The sequence below is a fragment of the Hoplias malabaricus genome, chromosome 6, assembly GCF_029633855.1.
Source record: "Hoplias malabaricus isolate fHopMal1 chromosome 6, fHopMal1.hap1, whole genome shotgun sequence".
NCBI lineage: Eukaryota > Metazoa > Chordata > Actinopteri > Characiformes > Erythrinidae > Hoplias > Hoplias malabaricus.
The window spans coordinates 37,966,165-37,985,048 of record NC_089805.1 but is presented as its reverse complement, the minus strand read 5'-3'; the positions used below and the strand labels follow the sequence as shown (position 1 = coordinate 37,985,048).

The 18,884-nt window shown below is 39.2% G+C and overlaps 1 protein-coding gene across 7 annotated transcripts in view; it reads right to left on the bottom strand.

Annotated features, from left to right (window-relative positions):
* adgrb2 (adhesion G protein-coupled receptor B2) overlaps positions 1-18,884 on the bottom strand; it is a 341,993-nt gene that overhangs the window by 90,746 nt on the left and 232,363 nt on the right. For all 7 annotated transcript variants that reach the window (XM_066673975.1, XM_066673976.1, XM_066673980.1 and 4 more), the window contains one exon: positions 1,086-1,212. In XM_066673975.1, the coding sequence (XP_066530072.1) occupies positions 1,086-1,212 (127 nt within the window). The remainder of the gene's footprint in view (positions 1-1,085; positions 1,213-18,884) is intronic.

The window sequence follows — 18,884 nt, the reverse complement described above, 5'->3', positions numbered from 1 at the left end:
AACACCGATACCCAATCCGCAATGCAATCACTGTGTTAATAAATAAATGTCCCAATAGTAAATCTAAGAGAGAGGAAGCTAAATAATAATGGTTTCATAGAAAAGGTAGACTCTTGTATTCACTGACTTATATATGAATGCTTAGATTGCCTACAGCTACTATGACTGCAATAACTGATTCAAAACATAAACAACAAACAGGCACATGCTCCTGTGACATATAATGTTCATGTGACACCCACCCACCTCTCACCACCTGCCAAGCTCACACAGAGAGAGAATAATCTAACTGTCTCTCAAACCCTTCCTTTCGGATCTTGAGGAGCATCTAATTTTTCATCTTTCAGCCCAATATTCCAACCTCTCACAGTCAAATAATTACCAGCGAATGCAGCATTTACCCCGTGTTTACCTCAAGACACATCGCTGCATGAACCTCAGCTCATTACCAACCCAGCCACGAGGAAAACAATGGTGTGATATTGGAGAACATTCTCTGTCATCTGATTCTAAATGAAGATATTTAGTGTAGGAGATGACACAAACAAGAAATTGGTTCTGATTGCCCCGTTTTGCAGTGCTGTTGGAAATCAATGCCTATACTGTTATAGAATTGAAATGACTTGGACTAATTCCATAAAGGAACCACTGATCATTCCCCAAAGGGACTTTGAGTCCTAGGCTCTCTTTTAATGTTGCCCTTTTCAATTCATATTTCTCAAATGAAACCACTTAAAAGTTTCTTCTCCTATGGTATTACTCAAAGACCTGCTTTTGGCCAATGTGAGTGTAAGCCTTTAGCCAAGCAGCTACACTAAATATTAGTCAAAAATTATTTTGTAAAACCAATGGGCCTACAAAGGGCCAGGAAGACTCACAGTACCAAATAAAATCATTTTTTATTGGACCAAGGTTTTGTTCCTATATAGTTCTTTGCCTGGGTACATGTTTTTACAAGTTATGTACAAGTCAGAAACCTCATTCTCAGCAATATACAGAATCCTACTTGGTGTAGGCCCTGCACCAGGACAGTCCTGAGTGTGTGTGAGAGGTATGCGAGGTGTGAAGGTAAAGTTTGGACTCACCAGGTCTTTAGCTTTCTGTGCTAAAACTGCAAATGTGGAGATCTTGCTGCAGAGACATTTGGTGTGGACTGCCGGGGATGGGAGTGTTTGGCAGCCCTCTGTGTCCCAGTTTTCCTCGCCAGTCTCTCTGTTGATAGGGTGGTGGGGGGGACATGAGAGAGAGAGAGAGAGAGAGAGAGAGAGAGAGAGAGAGAGAGAGAGAGAGAGAGAGAGAAGGGGGGGGGTATCATTCAAAGAGTGAACTTATTGGGGTCTTCAGTAAGCAATAACAAGAAAAAAAAAAACATTATGGTCTCCAATGGGAGGTGCATTTTACAGTTTTGACTGATGAAATCTCAGATCACTAACACACTTCATTCTGACCTCTCTGTGGCTCCTTTTCTCTTGACAGTCTCCACTGCAGTAATTAAATACTGCAATTAGGTAACTCTTTAAATCATATTTAGGCTGATTATTCCATGCTCAAGGCTGAAACATGAAACGAACACATTCTGTCAGAAATGCAGGTGCTGAACTTGCAATGCATAACACGTCTGTGTTTGTAAAAAAAAAAAAAAAAAAGAAGAGAGGGTGTATTCAGTTTTGTCTTTGGTGGAAGCTAACTTTCATGTATACAGTCTTGTTTTGTGAAAGGAAATCCTTTGTTCAGCATATCTTTAGTTTTGACATTTAAATAAGCAGGTGATGTAAATATACTCAATATTGAATATAAACAGAATGTTAATGCAGTTCTTGTTCAAAGAAAGAGCAATGAAAGGCTGTGTTTTACTTGTGTTGTATTGAAATTTCAGCGTGAATAAAGAGCATTCTTAAGCACATCGCAAATATATTTTAAGTAGCTTTTATAAAAATGCAACACAAAGTACATAACAAAATGCAGTACTGTTTATTAATAATAAGAACATTTGTGATTGAAAAGTATTTACAAGAAATACTACTTCCACTATGCAGTGTAATCCTTTTGAGGTAATATTTTGTTGCTAAATAGCATACTAGAAATACAGGCTATGGACAGAACATGAACTTATGGTTAGCATAACTATTACCAAACATATGATGAAATGCTCTCTTTAAAAAAATACAATTCCATGTATTAATATTTGTAGCTCAATGCCATTCTTCAGTCACAATATAATCCAACAAATTTGGTTGCTATAAACTTAAACAGACATGGCTTTAATGATGGCAATCTCTGTTTATGTTAATGTGGACATTGCCTTTGATTGTACATGACTTGACATAGTGCTCAGCCGTGTTTGCACTTTACTTGACTGGTGGGCTGGAGGGGCCAGGCTCTGAGCAAGTGGGTTTTGATAACGTGGGTTGAGCCGGGATATTACTCAGCCTCTCCGCTTATGATAGTTTGTGTGCCAGTACGACTGTAGATACGATTGGCTTCGGTGGCCAGTCACAGACATAATTTCCTTTGCCTCTAAGCCAACAACAGAAAGTTTCTTCCTGAACAGTGGTTGGTATATACAGATTTAATGTCATATGCCTTTCAGAGTCTGAGCAGCACAGAGCCAATAAAGTGTACACCCTCTGACTTTTTGTTGTACCTAAAGATAAAGTAAAAATATAATAGTAATAGAATTGCAGGTGATTTGCTTGTTGCTATAAAATGATTTAAGCAACAGAACAGGAGAGGGAGTGTGTTATGATGATCCCCATTTCAAGAACTACAGAGACCGTCTGTCCTCCATATTTGTTTTCAGTAGAAGGCTTTTTGTAGGAGGCACACAGTCACAGAATCAGGAGACATCAGCCAATGGCATTTGACACCTGCCCAACATGCTCCTCTGATTGGTCAGAAGTGTATGCTGATCACTGAACAGTGCCCCCCCCAGTTCTACAGATGCACAAATAAGATTTACACCACACTACCTTAGAAATGTTGTGCAAAAGAGAGTGTGTGTGGAAGCTTGAGCGTTTGAGACTCATAGCTGCAGATTTGAGCAGGTGTAGTCACTGACATATGTTTGAGCAAACATGCAAGTTATATGCATATTTTAAACGAGTGTGTGAATGTGTTTGCACCATATTTATCACTGTAATATACATCCATATTTCTCTCTACTGGTATCTGTTTTCTCTGTCTGTTGTTTTTATTGTGTGTGTTGTATTCTTAACCTGAATTCGCTCTTCATTCATTTAATTTTGGTTTAGTTTGTGAGTTCATTATTTCTTGTATCATGTTCTTTCAAATAAAGAATGATACTTGGTACATTTTTCTTTTAAAACTACAATGATTAATATCTTTCATTGTATTTGTTTTAAATAAAGTTTATTTAATGCATCAGTATTAGTATCTATGTATACTCTTAAAGTTAAAGAACACAGTGTTTTGGTCTTTGTTTACTGGTGAATAATCTAATAAGGACAGCTAAAGTGAGAGTTGTTAGCAACAGCTTGGTGGAGTAATACAGTGATTGTGGGGGAAAAAAAAAAAAAAACAAAAAAACATTAACCAGTCAGAGTGCCAAACAAGGCAACATTCACAATGTAAATTAAAAACACTTTTTGTAAAATTCTGAGGACGTTTCCTCACCGTTTGTTAGCTCTCCAGTCTGTTTGTTTACTTGAAACCGATCTAATATATTTACGGTGTCCGTAATTGGCTAAAAAAATGACAGGGCCTTGATTCGTTATGCTAGGCTTTCTCTCTCTCTGCTCACGGCGCAGAAAAGGCATTAGGGTTCTTAGACAACAAATACCCCTCTACACATTGAAAACCATGGAATGAGATGAGGATGTTGCTTTATTCCTGCTCCATCTGTGGGTAATTTTATATTATCTTTTTGCTATTTTGGATTACTTAAGTTAGAACTTTAAATTCTGGAGTAAACAGACTGAAAGTGCTACAAAACTAAACAACTCAAGTTAAATGAGTTTCTGTGGTAATTCAAACAGTGAATAAACACTTACAGACAAGTTAAACTTCAGACATGTACAAACAATCATTTTCTTTCTCAAACATATTGTTCCATCTTAAAATATGTGGAGTTTCTGAATGTAAACAAACCATAGAGAACTGCATTATAATATTATAATATCAGAGCTTCTGGACATAGTTATATATAGAGCATCATGCCGATAAAAGTGTTCCAAAACCTTTTTATTACACACTCCTAACTGAAAGTGATTCGAAGCTAAAGTCAGCAGCTTAATCTGTGGTGTTTCTTTTTGTTTGTTTGAAATATCCAGGTCCACCTTATATTACACAGTAGCCACAGGTGCTATAATGTAATTGCTTTGTCTACTCTTTATCCCCCAAAAGATTCCTTCAGTGTTTCCTTTTCCTAGCAGTGTTTACTGTTTTCCAAAATTAGTACATTAATACAGAACTCAATCAATGCGGGGTGGTCATTCAGCCCACATGCATATCGAGTGCAGGACCTCGAGCGCATCAGATTTCAAGACTGAAAATATCAGCTTTATTAAACCCATCGAATGAGATGACTCCCTAAAGAATCTTTCAATGAAAATGGGCTGCACATGTAATGATCTAATTACATTTAAGTAGTATATCCAAACAAAAGCAGGCTGCTAAGAGCAAAATAATTCAGTGAAAAGTGTAATTTACACAACTTTTAACAACTTCAAAGATGATCATACTCTTTTGGGAACATCACTAAACAATTTTCATAAAACCAGCCCATAAGTCAAACCAAAGTTAATATCCATTATTTTTAATTAATTCAGTTCATTTAAAATGCACACAAATTTTGTATAATTTCTACAAAAGAAGCATCCCTTTGAAGCAACTGCACATGCCTAAATTCATTATCATCAATGACATTCTGCGTGTGTGGGACAGAAGGGTATAAAGCCCCCAGCACTGTGCTGTAGAGCAGTGAATCTGTGGTCTCTAGAGTGACTGAGGAAAGGAGCACTATTCAGTACATTTGGGATGAATTGCGTGGCAGCAGTTATCCAGTACTAATCATCCAACATCCGTATCTGTTTCTCTGATGCTTATGTAGCTGTATGTAATCCAACTCCATATAAACCAGAACAATAAAGTGCCTGGACATGTGTTTATCAACATCACCATTGGTCTTTTTCATGCCCTTTCCAGGATCAGGGGTTTGTTTGTTAATCATCTCATTTTAAAATCCACAATGATTCAGCACACTCTTTTTTTTCCCATTTCCAGCTCTTTCTGTCTCAGCCTCATTCTCGTCATTAGGCGCAGGCTTTGCCTCTCTCTGCTTAATGAGTTTAAAGCCTGTTAATGAAAAGTTTGATGTTCAGAGCAATTATGAACATTCATTGCTTTTAATTGTATCACTGTAATTACCAGCCTTCTCACACTAGGGGTGCAAATGCCCACTCATACTGACCCCAGCTCGACTGTCACAGAGAGACCACCACACTTCTCTCACATGTGAAATCTGTCTGTTAATACTCCCTTACTAATTAATAACACCACATACAAAAAAGAGCATGGAGAACACATTGTAAAGAAGCTCCTCACTCAATTATTACAGGACTGAATATAGCCCATAGTTCACAGCAGAACTGTAACATATTAACCCTACTTCTACATTTGGGAAAACAGCAAATCATTTGCTTTAATATGGAACAATTGTTACTTTCCCATTTATATATGATAATTTAGTTAGCCCTTCTAAATTGTATCATGTAAAGAGTTCCATTATAATAACCCAAACAATTTAGAGACCACTATCCTTTTATTTGATTTCCACTCTAAATGGCCATTATGTACAACTTATTCATTTTTCACCATGTATTTCTGAGTACAATCCACTTACTTAAGGGAGGGCAAATGAAGAAATAAATGTTACGTTTATGGTCAGTTATGTCCAATCCAGAGGTTTACAAATACAATAAATGATATAAAGAGACGTCTAACACCCGTGAAAGACCTGGTAGGCTACAAAATATGTAGTTACAGCTTTCATATGTGAGAGAACAATGAAAATTGACCTCTATGCATGATTCACATCGGTATGTTTCTGTCCATCTTTCTACTGTGAGAAGATAACTCAAAGCTATGTGTCGGAAAGAATGAAGATTATTCAATGTACACTATTGAGAAAGAAATCTGTATCAGTGGATGTGTGAATATCAACAGTATGTATGGATTAGTTTTAAAGACACAGTTTAAAAAAGCGCATTTAATTCTAGCTGCCTTTCCTAAGTGGAAATTATCACTGGTGAAAGTGCTCCAAATTAGGAAAAGAATAAAGTGGATGGATTGTGGATTTCACAGGAACAGAAGATTAAAGCGAAGTGAGAAGAGAGATTGAGAGAGAGGGGGAGGGATTACACTCCTTCCGTTTGGGTCGTTATCACGCTGCACTTTGCTGTGGGAAGCTCCGCTACAGGAGGCTCCCTCACCGCTTCACTGACATTTAAACTCTGCTCCAGCACCGCATGCAATTAACAAACAACTCCACTCACACAAAGGGCATATCTCAGAGACACACACACACACACACACACACACACACACACACACACACATCAAGATATTGAAATAAGAAAAGTAATAATAATAAACTAAATATGTGGACATGATATTTGCTGAGGATTTTATCAACTTACACTAGCCAACTCCCACCAGATCAGCTGAGCATTAGAGGCACTACAGCAACATCTTTCATTTGACATTTAACACCTGACCCCTGAATTACAGCCAAGCTCTCAGTTGAGCTACTAGCAAATAGGAGACTAATATTTCAGAAAACAGCACACAACATTCAATAAAAAATCGTATTAAGGTACAGATGTGGACAGATGTGTTGTTACTCCTTCAGGAAAAAAAACATCTCAAATTAAAAACAAATTACAATTATAATCGCCATGTATCTTTGTTCATTTTATTCATTCATTATCTGTAACCGCTTATCCAATTCAGTGTCGCGGTGGGTCCAGAGCCTACCTGGAATCATTGGGCGCAAGGCGGGAATACACCCTGGAGGGGGCGCCAGTCCTTCACAGGGCAACACAGACACACACACATTCACTCACACCTACGGACACTTTTGAGTCGTCAATCCACCTGCAATGTGTGTTTTTGGACTGTGGGAGGAAACGGGAGCACCCGGAGGAAACCCCCGCGGACACAGGGAGAACACACCAACTCCTCACAGACAGTCACTCGGAGCGGGAATCGAACCCACAACCTCCAGGTCCCTGGAGCTGTGTGATTGCGACACTACCTGCTGCACCACTGTGCCACCCTGTTTATTTCATGTTTAATAAAAATATAAAGAAATTAATTAATAAATAAATTAAAATCAGACATGGCCTTTGAATATTTTCAGTGAAAAAAACAAATAAAAATAGCATGTGTCCACTGTATGAGAATGATGGGACACTTAATTAACATGATGTTGCTGCAAAATATTTGCATGCAAATCTGTTGCGACAATCAATTTCTGTATCACTTAATAAGCAGTCTGGCCCCATTTTCCTGGCTCTTTCCAGAGATGTACAATGAGATTCCAATCAGCGCTCAGAGAAGGCCACTTCAGAATCTTCCAGTGTTTTGGTCTTCGCCATTCTTTGGTGTTTGTAGCTTTGTGGTTTTGGCCACTGTTCTGTTTGAGGACCAGTGACCTGTAACTGAGCGAGAGCTTTCTCTCAGCAGGCAGTATCATAATACATTTATAGCCTTTAGAATACACTTTTGCACAGATTCAAGGCACCCCCATAAACAGTAGTAGGCTGCCCCAGATGCAGCAAAAAAGCCCAAAGAAAAACCGAACCTTCTCAATTTTTAACCATTGGCCTTCTTTTCTTCAAATGCTCTATTTCTACTTCTGTGTACATAGCACTGATGCCAATAGCCAAAAAGCTCCAGTTTTGTTTAACTTCTCAGGATATACTCTTTGAAACAGTGTGGCTTGTCAATATGCATTTTAACAAATTCCAGTCTGGCATTTTATATGGAGCCCTGCAGGGTTCTTCCATAGAGAATCTTCTTCCACTGGCTCTTTGTTATACCATCCACACGATTCTACTGTTCAATCTGTCCTGCTTCCAGAAGCTGACCACAAACCCACACTCTTAAAAATAAAGGTGCTACAAAGGATTCTTTGAGCGATGAATAGAAAGGACTACTTTTGGTTTTGTATAGAACCATGTTTGTTTATAAAATGTGTGAGTGTACACTTTTAAAGATTTAAAAATCCATCATTCAATCCTAAGGTTCTTTACCCATTTAAACATATTAGCAAAAATGTTTCTTTATGGAAACAAATGTGGTTATTTTATGGCATCGCTCAAGAACCATTTCTAGTACCTTTATTTTTAAGAGTGCATGGACCATACATGTCTAGATAACATTTGCATCTCTAGTTACTTTTAACATGCCATCTACTAAATTCTTTCTGATTTCCTAAGCCATCCCCCTCTTTTGTTTTTCTTGGGCTATGTTCAGTGTGGTGCACATAGTAAAACCAAACAGCAGAGTGACTAAATTTCTCTATGTACACAGGCTGCATGACTGATTACAGCTAAGTGTCACTTATTAAGTTTAAAAAACAAATAAGCAAGCACCATTTCATTTTCCCCAGTTTCCCCCTATTTATTTCTGCTGGTTCACGGGAATTAACTGGCAGTGGTTCAGGCTCATACCTGCTTGCCTTAACTTTAGGCCATGGCTGTCCCTAATTAAAGAAGTAGCTGCTATCTAATATGTTTCTAAATGCTGCCAAATAGTTTTTTTTTTGTTTTGTTTTTTACTGAAAAGTTATCTTTAAAAGCATCAGTACTATACAGTGAACTGAGCATATTCTAATGCCTAATGCTCATCACAACTACAGGTCAGGTACGTTTGGAGAGGTATATTTATCCATGCACCTGTGTGTGTGGGGGGGGGGGGTGAGCGAGAGAGAGAGAGAGAGAGAGAGAGAGAGAGAGAGAGAGAGAGAGAGAGACAGAATGTGTGTTTGGGTGTGTACGTTAGGTAGGAACAGAACAGGGCTACAGTATGTAGAATGCCGTACTCTCAGTTCATCACAGATGCTCTCTCCACTCACAACATTAGTCCAGCACCTGCTGCAGACTAACTCTGAATGTGTGACATATTCCACAGAGATTATCCAGCTCCACCGGGAGCCAGGCCACATCCTCATCAGATGGGAATGGAACAAACAAGTGCATGATTGTCTTGATATTTAGGAATAAAATTGATTTATACATAGAAATGTGAACTGTCCATGAAGTACTATCAAGATGAAAGTCTCAAAGTTGGAACGCTTGGATGGTGTTCAACTTCTAGTGAACAATGAACTTTTTAAATTCTCAACAAAAGTCTTGCCTTTCCAAACAGATAGCTGTAAACAAAAGACTACAACTGCAGCTGTCATAAATTTGAAACACTCCTGGCACAACAAAACAACAGAAACACCTTTAGAATTTAAGTATAAAGATGGAAATCCAACTTGTTTCTCAGACTGAAACTCTTATATCAATATATTTATTCATTTGCATATTTTTGTTCTGGTTTGCATACTACATAATACACCATGATCTAAAAAAAAGCCTCATTTATTTCCTCTGATTTACTTTTATTTGCATTTATTAACAGAAAAAGAATCTATAAAGTAGTATTTGTAGCTGCTATATTTTAAAAAACAATAGATGCATGAACCGAGACTGAAGAAATCATTCATTCATTGTCTGTAACCGTTTATCCAGTTCAGGGTTATGGTGGGTCCGGAGCCTACCTGGAATCACTGGGTGCAAGACAGGGACACACCCTGGAGGGGGTGCCAGTCTTTCAAAGGGCGACACACACATTCACACCTAGGGAAACTTACTGAGTCGCCAATTCACCTTCCAACGTGCATTTTTGGATCGTTGTACGAAACGCACATTGTAAGAACACACCAAACTCCGCACAGACAGTCACTCGGAGTCGGACTTGAACCCACAACCTCCAGGTCCCTGGAGCTGTGTGACTGTGACACTACTTGCTGCGTATTTAGGTAATATTAGACCACCCGGACTACTGATGATAGTGAAATGATAACTATGTTATTAACTTAAAACTGTTTTTTGTTTCTTTTCCTCTTGTTAAAATGCTTTTCATAGTATATTATTTTCCTTTAGCTACTAGGCCTAGTTCATTTTAAAATCTTGTTAGTGGTGTTTAAAATGACACTTTTTGAAGTTATTAAAGTTTAAGTTGTTTCAAACACTTTTTTTTAATGTGGAGTGCTCAAATCTCCAAACGCAAAGTGATGATACGTGAACCCAGAGGGCACTCATCTGGATCCAGAAAACTGCAGAACATGAGGTTAAGGTCCATGGAAGCTGACCAAGTATCAGAGGACTGCACCCTTCCACTTACCACTGCTTTACTGCACTTATTCTCATTATAAAGTACTTAGCTATAAAACCCTGTCTAATGCAATACTGATGCAATCTTTCTCAGCAATGTATGCTGCCTCTTAGGCCAGAGCCTCAGACTACAGCAGGAAAAAACACCAGCAGAACAAAGTTTTTGGTGAATCTTGTAAGACTTGGATCACAGCCTCAGGAGAACGGCTCCCAGGGAAATCAATCAATAGCTGAGCCAACCAGTGAAACTAAAGGGTTAAGAGACAGTCCAACGAATGAACCATAAACTCAAGTTCTTATCTTTAAATACAACCAAATAGCAATAGCAAAGAGCACCTGCTAACATTTTCTCAGAAATATTTATTTTGATCTGTAAAGAAAATAATATAACAAACATATAATGGATTCATTCGTTCATTGTAAGTAAATTCAGGGTCAAGGTTGGTCCGGAACCTACCCGGAAAAACAGGGCACAAGGCGGGAACACACCCTAGAGGGGGCACCAGTCCTTTGCAGGACGACACACACTCACACATTCACACCTATGGATGATTTGAGACGGTGTGTGACAGCAAACGCTACCTGATGCACCACTGTGCTGCCCATAAAATGAATTAGTTTTATTATTCACAAACTACCACTGCACCACTTCAGCTGCCTTCATTTTAATATTCCTGATGATACAAATATCAAACATATCAATAACAAAAGGATCATCCCAGAGTGCCTATATATATATATGAGAAAGACATTCAGAATGTGTGCAAATAAAAGCAGCACTCTGAGAGGACCCCTTGAGCTCCAGTGTTATTATTATTATTATAGTTATTATTCATATTTACATAACTATATAATTAATTTTACTGTTCAGTTCATATTGGAATTACATTCCATAACCATGAGTGCACATATTACATTTTAGATTTCTTTTTCTTTCAAAACAAACAAACATATGTGTGCATGTGCACACACAAACCATGAATAAAATCATGAACTCTCTGAGTAGAATGATCCTCTGTCCCTCTGGGAAGGTAAGATGGCCCCAGCCATTCAGTGTGATGCATTAGCTGACGTAAAAGAATCGTGTGGAGCTGTGCAATGACAGTGAATTAGCTGTAGAAGGAAAACATATGGTGGTGCCTCCCTTTCAGTAGAATACCTTTCCTTTGTTTCAATGAGTTGCAAGCAAGAAATAATTAATATAAAATGTTGTTAGCCATGAAAACATCTTCTAAATACCACCCACACACAGCACAGACTCGTGTACTGAACTGAATACAGAGAACTGTGTCACCACCTGTGAGGCAACAGGGAAGACATATGACATCAGTTTCAGAGGGCAGAGTTTGGGCAGAGAGGTCAGACACCTTTGCCAGTAGATGCAAGATTCAGAGCCATTTCCATATATTCAGATGATAAGTTGAGCAGTTAGTGCCCTTTTCTGAGCACGTTGAGACACTAGGCAGCGCTAATGAAAGGGGGGGGGGTAAGGATCAACCTTAGAACATACGCCCACACCCCCACACAAAATGCCATGAAATGCCAAGGCAGTCATTTTTCACACTTGTGTATGCAAGGCCAACTCCACTATTCAATTAGCCCATGCTGTGATAGGCGTAATGAAGCAGCAGAGGGCCTGGGCCTGTCCTTTAGAGCTGCGTCCACGGCACAAAGAGCCCAGCGATTGCCAGAGACACTGTTATTAAAGCTCCAGATCAGTGTCAGCAGGAGCACAATTCTGAAGCCCCCCATTTGTTTAGTTTAAAGCTGTCTGATGTGCAGTAGCCAGATTACAGACTGAACTAAATTGTCTTTATGCACTTTTGTTCCCCTAAACAAAGTGTTTACTGAACTATATATATATATATATATATATATATATATATATATATATATATATATATATATATATTGTTTCTTTACAAAGGAATGCAATAGTGTATGAAGATAAGAAACAATGTAACCAGAAGATGGGCTGCAATGGATTAAAATGGAGGAGGGGCAGTACAGTATAACTGTACAATGATGGATGCAAATGTATCATTTAAAGAAAAGAAATTAATCTCTAATATGTCCACAAAGTAGTAGGTGTGAGTGAGTTTGAAGAACAGTGTTTTGTTCAGATTCTCCATGATTTGCATGAATTTGTTAAAGCAACAGCACATTATTTAAAATCATTATTTATTAACCGGTAAAACTGGGTATTGGATGATAACCTCAAACAATTTGGACTGCCACGAGGAGAGATTTGGAAAAAGTTAAACCAACACATTCACACACAGAATATTACACTGGAATAATGTTATTTGGTTTAATTCTAATGTTGGGCATTGTTTGTTTGTTTGTTTTTAACAAATATACACTTATTTCTCAGATAAATAGCTTTTAAAATCTCATAACCTGCACAGTGCGTTTACACAGCACTGTATGTGATATACAGAAAGGGACTTTTATTACACTTAAAGGGGTTACTAGATGTTGTCAGAATCTCCTATTGCAGCTATTCAACACAAACTGTATACAGGTCCACCTACCAGCTAGGGTATGTCTGTATTGTATAGGGTTACAGGGGTACTGGAGGAAAGCCTTGCTATTTAGTTGATCAATCTAATGAGGCACAAAGCTAAACCCTGTAGAGCTGTAGCCCAGAAGGAACTCTGTATAACCCGCCTGTCCTAAAACTACAGTGAAGTATCAGAGCCATCAACATGTTTGGAACAACAGAGAAAGAGTCTTGTGTTTGAGTTTTTTGGACTGAAGACATAGCAGTTTAAATTCAGGTGACAATAACAAAATCAAAGCCAAAAAATAAGTTGACACACTTTAGAAGAACTTTTCTAGTTGAAATCACTGTGTAACTCCCCCTGTGTACTCACTATTTCCAGATGTTCCCACATTGTTGTCTGTAATTATGTATATGCAGATATTTGTTTTTCCTGTTTCCTTGCCTTGCATCTTTTAGATAATGTTTGTTTTAAATATAAAAGCACAACAAACACTTGGCTGCAAAATACAGCAATAGAACCAATTTTGGCAAACGATGGATTGGGAAGAAACTTTTTAATTTTAACAAACCTTCACCTCATATAAGTTGCCTAGGAAGAACTCTTACGTTTGTGTAGGCTTTACATTGTGTATAGGTTCTTAGGCCTTTCTTGTGTAGTCTTTGCTTTCGGTGTTTCCAGATTTAATGTTGTTCTTGGATTCCTATCATTTCCCCCCTATATAGCAAATATGGTTTAGCATTGATCTACAAAGTAATGGCCATGTGCTCATACATCTAACAACATTTGACCACCAAGAACACTGTGTCACAGAGAGGCATGGGACCCAATTAAGATCTCTTATTAAGGCCATCCACTAATGATCAGATACCCATGATAAATAATGCCAGGTGTATACAGGGCCCAAGTGTACTCAAACTTAAACATCCCCTCTATACATTCTAATTCTTTACCATTTCTCATTTATAACACTTAAACTGGCTGTGCTGTCCGGGTCATCAATAAGATGTTTCTGAAAAAAATGTAACACATTTGCATCTGTAACCTTCAACAAAAATTCTGTGCATCTGACCGTCTGTGTGTTCGCAGTGAATAAGAGTCCTAGAGCAAGAGTCGGCTGACAAAGGGAATATTATCACAAAAAAAGCATGGAGCAAAGATGAAAGAAACCCAAAAGAATGAGGTGAAACATCAGAGGGATCTCTGGAAGTGAAAGGCATGTGAGATATACACCATTCTAAACATTGGACTTGTCTGAACATGGACAAAAATCGGCAAAGCAGTATTGTGATGGCTATAGAGAAAGCCAAATGCAGGGCAGATACTGAGGAACACCCTCAAGTATCAGAGCTTGGCAGCAGTGACTTAGCAAAGGAGTTAAGTCTGAGGATAAATCTTGGGATGACACAAATCAGCTCGTGTCCCAGGGACTTTAGCACGCTACCTATAAAAACTCAGAAACACATCAAGCTGGAAATAAAGCTTGCCCATGTGTCACACTGACCTACATAGCTAATGCCGTTCCAGCGCACAGGATGGGAGCACAAGGGCACTGGGCTTTAATGTCAGAGTGACCCACTCGTGTCTGAAGTCTTCTGAATCACCATTGCTCACAAGAACCATTAGCTTACCTTAAAGATGGATAATGGAAAGTCTTCTGTCAAGCCCAGTGGATCAGAAGCATGCTTCCTCTTTTGCTACGTCCCTGGTTGGGCTTCTTAGAAAATGGCTTAACTTCTGTACTGCTGTATTTTGAATGGCAGAAGGCATGGCCAGCGCTTGTCATTGGCCCCTCACCTTTGCTTTCCTGGCACTAAGAAGTCTAAGCTTCTTTAGAGAGATTAGCTTCCTTCCTGGTGCACTGAGAACGACACTGCCAGAGAAGTTAGCATCGCAATCAACCCACAGCATGTAGAACTGTCACTGTGGCTCCACTAAACACCTTCCTTTACATCCATAACAAATATGAGCCATTAGAATGTGATGTCCATGCTCTCAATGAACCTAGTAAAACAGGGTGTACACACATATTACATGACCAGATCTAGGATGGAGGACCAGGAATGAAGAAATAAGCACGGAATTCAACAGCACGCCTGTTCATTTTTAAACAAACTACATGACCATACACATCCAAATGCTAATATAACTTTCTCATGGTTTACTCTGCCAAGAGATTCCCCAGTGTAGTATAATAACAGCTCTAATGTTCACTCTTACTGCGGCTGCTCTGTTAGGACAGGTGCAAGCTAATCTAACACAAAACACCGGGATGCATCTATCATGCATAAGCAAGGGCTAATACAAATGCCACTGCGAGAGCTCCTGAGGGAAAGTCTTGTAAAGACGTGGATTGCACAGCACTGCTCAAGTCCCACGAGATGACTCTAACAAAACAACCTGTGTGAAGAAGGGTTTGTTTACCATCTCTCCATTTTTCTTTCATCTTCCCCCACCTTTCTTTTTAATGCCACAGACACCCACTTAAAAGCAGGACTAGGCAGTACCTCCAATACCTCTCTGTCTCTCTGAAACAGGTAAGAACTAAAAGTTTTTACTCACCACAGTGACGTAACTCCAAACACTCACTGGAAAGATGTTATGTGAGCCGGTAAGCGCTCTGTGAGTTCCAGCAGCTTCTGACACACTAACGCTGTCCCCTATACCGAGAGCCCCGCCCCCACACTTCCGCTGTCCACACACACACTCTCCCACCGGAGGAAGTACACCCTTATTTCCACATCAGGTGCTTCAGAAACGAGGGCTAATATTAGACTCCCGATAAGATGCTAGGAGATGACATTTGACATAAAGGAATTATAAAGGCTTAAATAAACAAACAGGGATGCCATATGGAAGGGTTAGTCAACCGAGTGCAAAGAAAAGGTCACGGGAGTGAAAGTGAGGGGCTGGAGTCACAGAGAGAAGCTGAAGAGAGAGGAGACTGTATATGAAGCAGGGTAATAAGACTTGTGCAAAAGCGATGCTCTCTGCATGGTAGTGAAATGAGATAATAACACATGGGTGAGCCCTCTCAGTGAGATGGATTCTGCATTATCCCAACTCATATTAATCATAAGATGCTTTATGGATTAGCATCTCCCTTTATTACCAGGAGAGGGTCATCTGGAGTGTGAATTCACTAAACCAAAAAAAGAAAGAAAGAAAAAAAAAAAGGACCACAGCTTTCTCCTGTTGATTCAACCGAGAACACTATTCACCGGAGAGAGTCCAATGAGCTGGAGCCTCTTTCTGTCATTCCCCTTAAAGCATACTCTCCTTTTCATATATAAAGAAATGATGCACAGTGAGTTCAGGGAGGTTAACTCACACTCTGCTTCTGAACTTGTATTGTCTAGAAATATGTGACGTCCTACGGAAAAATGTGAAATCTGTCACAGTAATTACACCATTATATATTATATATTACATCATATATTTTTCTAGCTGTCTGACTCAAGACTTAATGAATCATATGCAGTAAAGTTTCATAATAACCACAACTGCAATTCTGAGCAATTTAAAAGGGCATTGTACCCTACAGGGAGCATAAGTTATATACCATGGTGTGTAATATTTGGTGAAGTAACATTTCGTCTCTCAGCTACACTGGTCTTAAAGAAGTCATGGTGTTGTGTACATTTCATCCATCATTGTTCAGTCACTACAATACCCAGCATGCACTTGGCAAATACAAAAAAAAAAATCACAGCTAGCTTAGTTTATATTTGTATATTTTACGTAAAAACAAACAAACAAATAAATAAATAAATAAGCCTCATTTTAGTAGAATTTTGGTAGTTTTATGAATGCTATTAGTTTATACTTTTATTGCTGATAACAATAATAAACTGTTCATAGTATTTATATTAAAGTCTTTCAATGGGGAATCCTGCAAGCAAGACGTGTAGGAAATTAGAGGGTGGGGGTAAAGGAACAAGATTTCAAAGCATCAAACAACCAGCTCCCTTGGGTGTGTTTGCTCACTGCCCCTAATGCACTTGTTTGTTTGTGTGTTTACTGCCACTGATGGCATAAATGCAGAGGCACAATTTCATGTAGAGATGCAGTCAGTCACACTGAACAAGGGGATGCACTGAATGAACTTGTATCAAATGTTTATATGGTTTCTGCATTAATAAATTGTATTAAATCAAACTTTATATTTGTCTTAGTGTTTACTTACATTTGGGAATATTATCAATTTCATTAGACAGTTAGAGCTTAGAAATATGTAAACTGAATGGCGTATTCCAGTGCTGGCAGGATATGTTTCTACTTTCTTGTTTTTTGTATGTGGTTTATGTCTAGTGTGTTAGTCCTATGGTGTCCACAGTGTTAAATGTTTGCCACTAGCTTTCATGATTTGTTAGTTACATTAGCCTCATAGCTTCAGAATGTGATGGTTGCACTATCCTCTTTCCTGTGTAGTGAAAGCAGCTTAGTTGTTTGTGTGTTTGAAGGGGAGGGGGTGGGGGCTTCGTTGTGAATGCGCATGTGTTTGTGTCCCTGCAGGGGCAGCTGAGTACCGTCTGATGGAACTCTGCACTGGGGATTAGGAGCCGGATTAATGCAGCCATCCTGGAAGGAGAAGCCCACTCAGGAGTGTGCCGGCGCACCATGTGCTTCTGTACAAACAGACATACAAAAACCCAAGCCCACTATGGGTTGTGGTTAACCCCAATGAAACACTTGGGATTCTGGGTTGTTTGAGACAGAACTGCTAGTGGCAAAGTCAAGCCCCCACCAATGTGGAGTACAAAACAAGAGCGTGATGAGCTTGTGCTTGTGAAGGTCTGTAGTGAAGTAATGGCTGCAGGCAAATGTGTATTTTAAATTATAGATATATTTGGGTGGTGGATGATTCTATACACAGTAGACACACTGTTTTAAAACACTGTGTCCACTCACTGTCCACCTTGAAGATGTAAAATCAGAGACCGTATCTCATTTGCTGCTGCAGAGCTTGTGTTGGTTCTCCTCCAGTGCTTCATTAGGATGTTGTTGGCTGGATGTTTCTTTTGTTGCAGTGACCCTGAGGGCTTTAAAAACTCAAACAGCACTGCTGTGTCTGACCCATTCATATCAGCATTACACATACTAACACATCACAGCCACATCAGTGTCTCTGCAGCGCTGAGAATGATCCAGAACCCAAATCATACCTGCCCTGTGGGGGTCCTGACCATTAAAGAACTGGGTAAAAGGTAGCTGAAGAGCAACACCCTGCTCTCACATGATACTACCAAGCCAATAGGGATAAATGCCTAACATTGTATCATTATAAACTGCTGCTAACACAAAGCTGATGCTACATTATCAGAGATCTTAACATGCTTGGAGGAGAACATTAACTCTTGCATCCCTCTGCAATTTGTCAGGAGCCATCTCAAACAGATTTGTTTGTATTCTGTATGTTCCACTAAAAATATACGATGAGGAACATCGACTCCAAAACGTAGGAAACTATTCATTTAAAGCATCGGCGTGGAGGAAACCACCTTATGGATTCTTCTTGATGTCTACTAAGTTGGGCTCTCACAGTGAAACCACCAGTGAATATCAATACAGAGTTGTTGTGGTATGGTGCGAGGCATGCTGGCACATGGTAGAGCTCCAGCAAAACTAAACAAAATGTTTACAACCAAAGGATACAGCTTCAAATAGCCAGGGCAGACATGCAGTCTGGAAGCGATGCCAAAGCTTAGGAATAGCTAAGAAATTGGAAATGTTTTCCACTTTAAAATAATAAACACCACTCAACAACTAACACTCAGTTGGTTTATGGCCTACCCATGAAAGAGAAGGATATTTGGGGGAGGTAGACAGAAAGTGCGGGCGGTTTTGTGCGTCCAGATTGTTGGGACTAGAGTTTTGAGCTGCTGTACTCTCCCCAGCACAGACGAGGTAGGATTTCCAAAGGCAGATGGCGGAGGCATATGGGCAGTTAAAATACTGAACTGTAAACAAAAAGCCA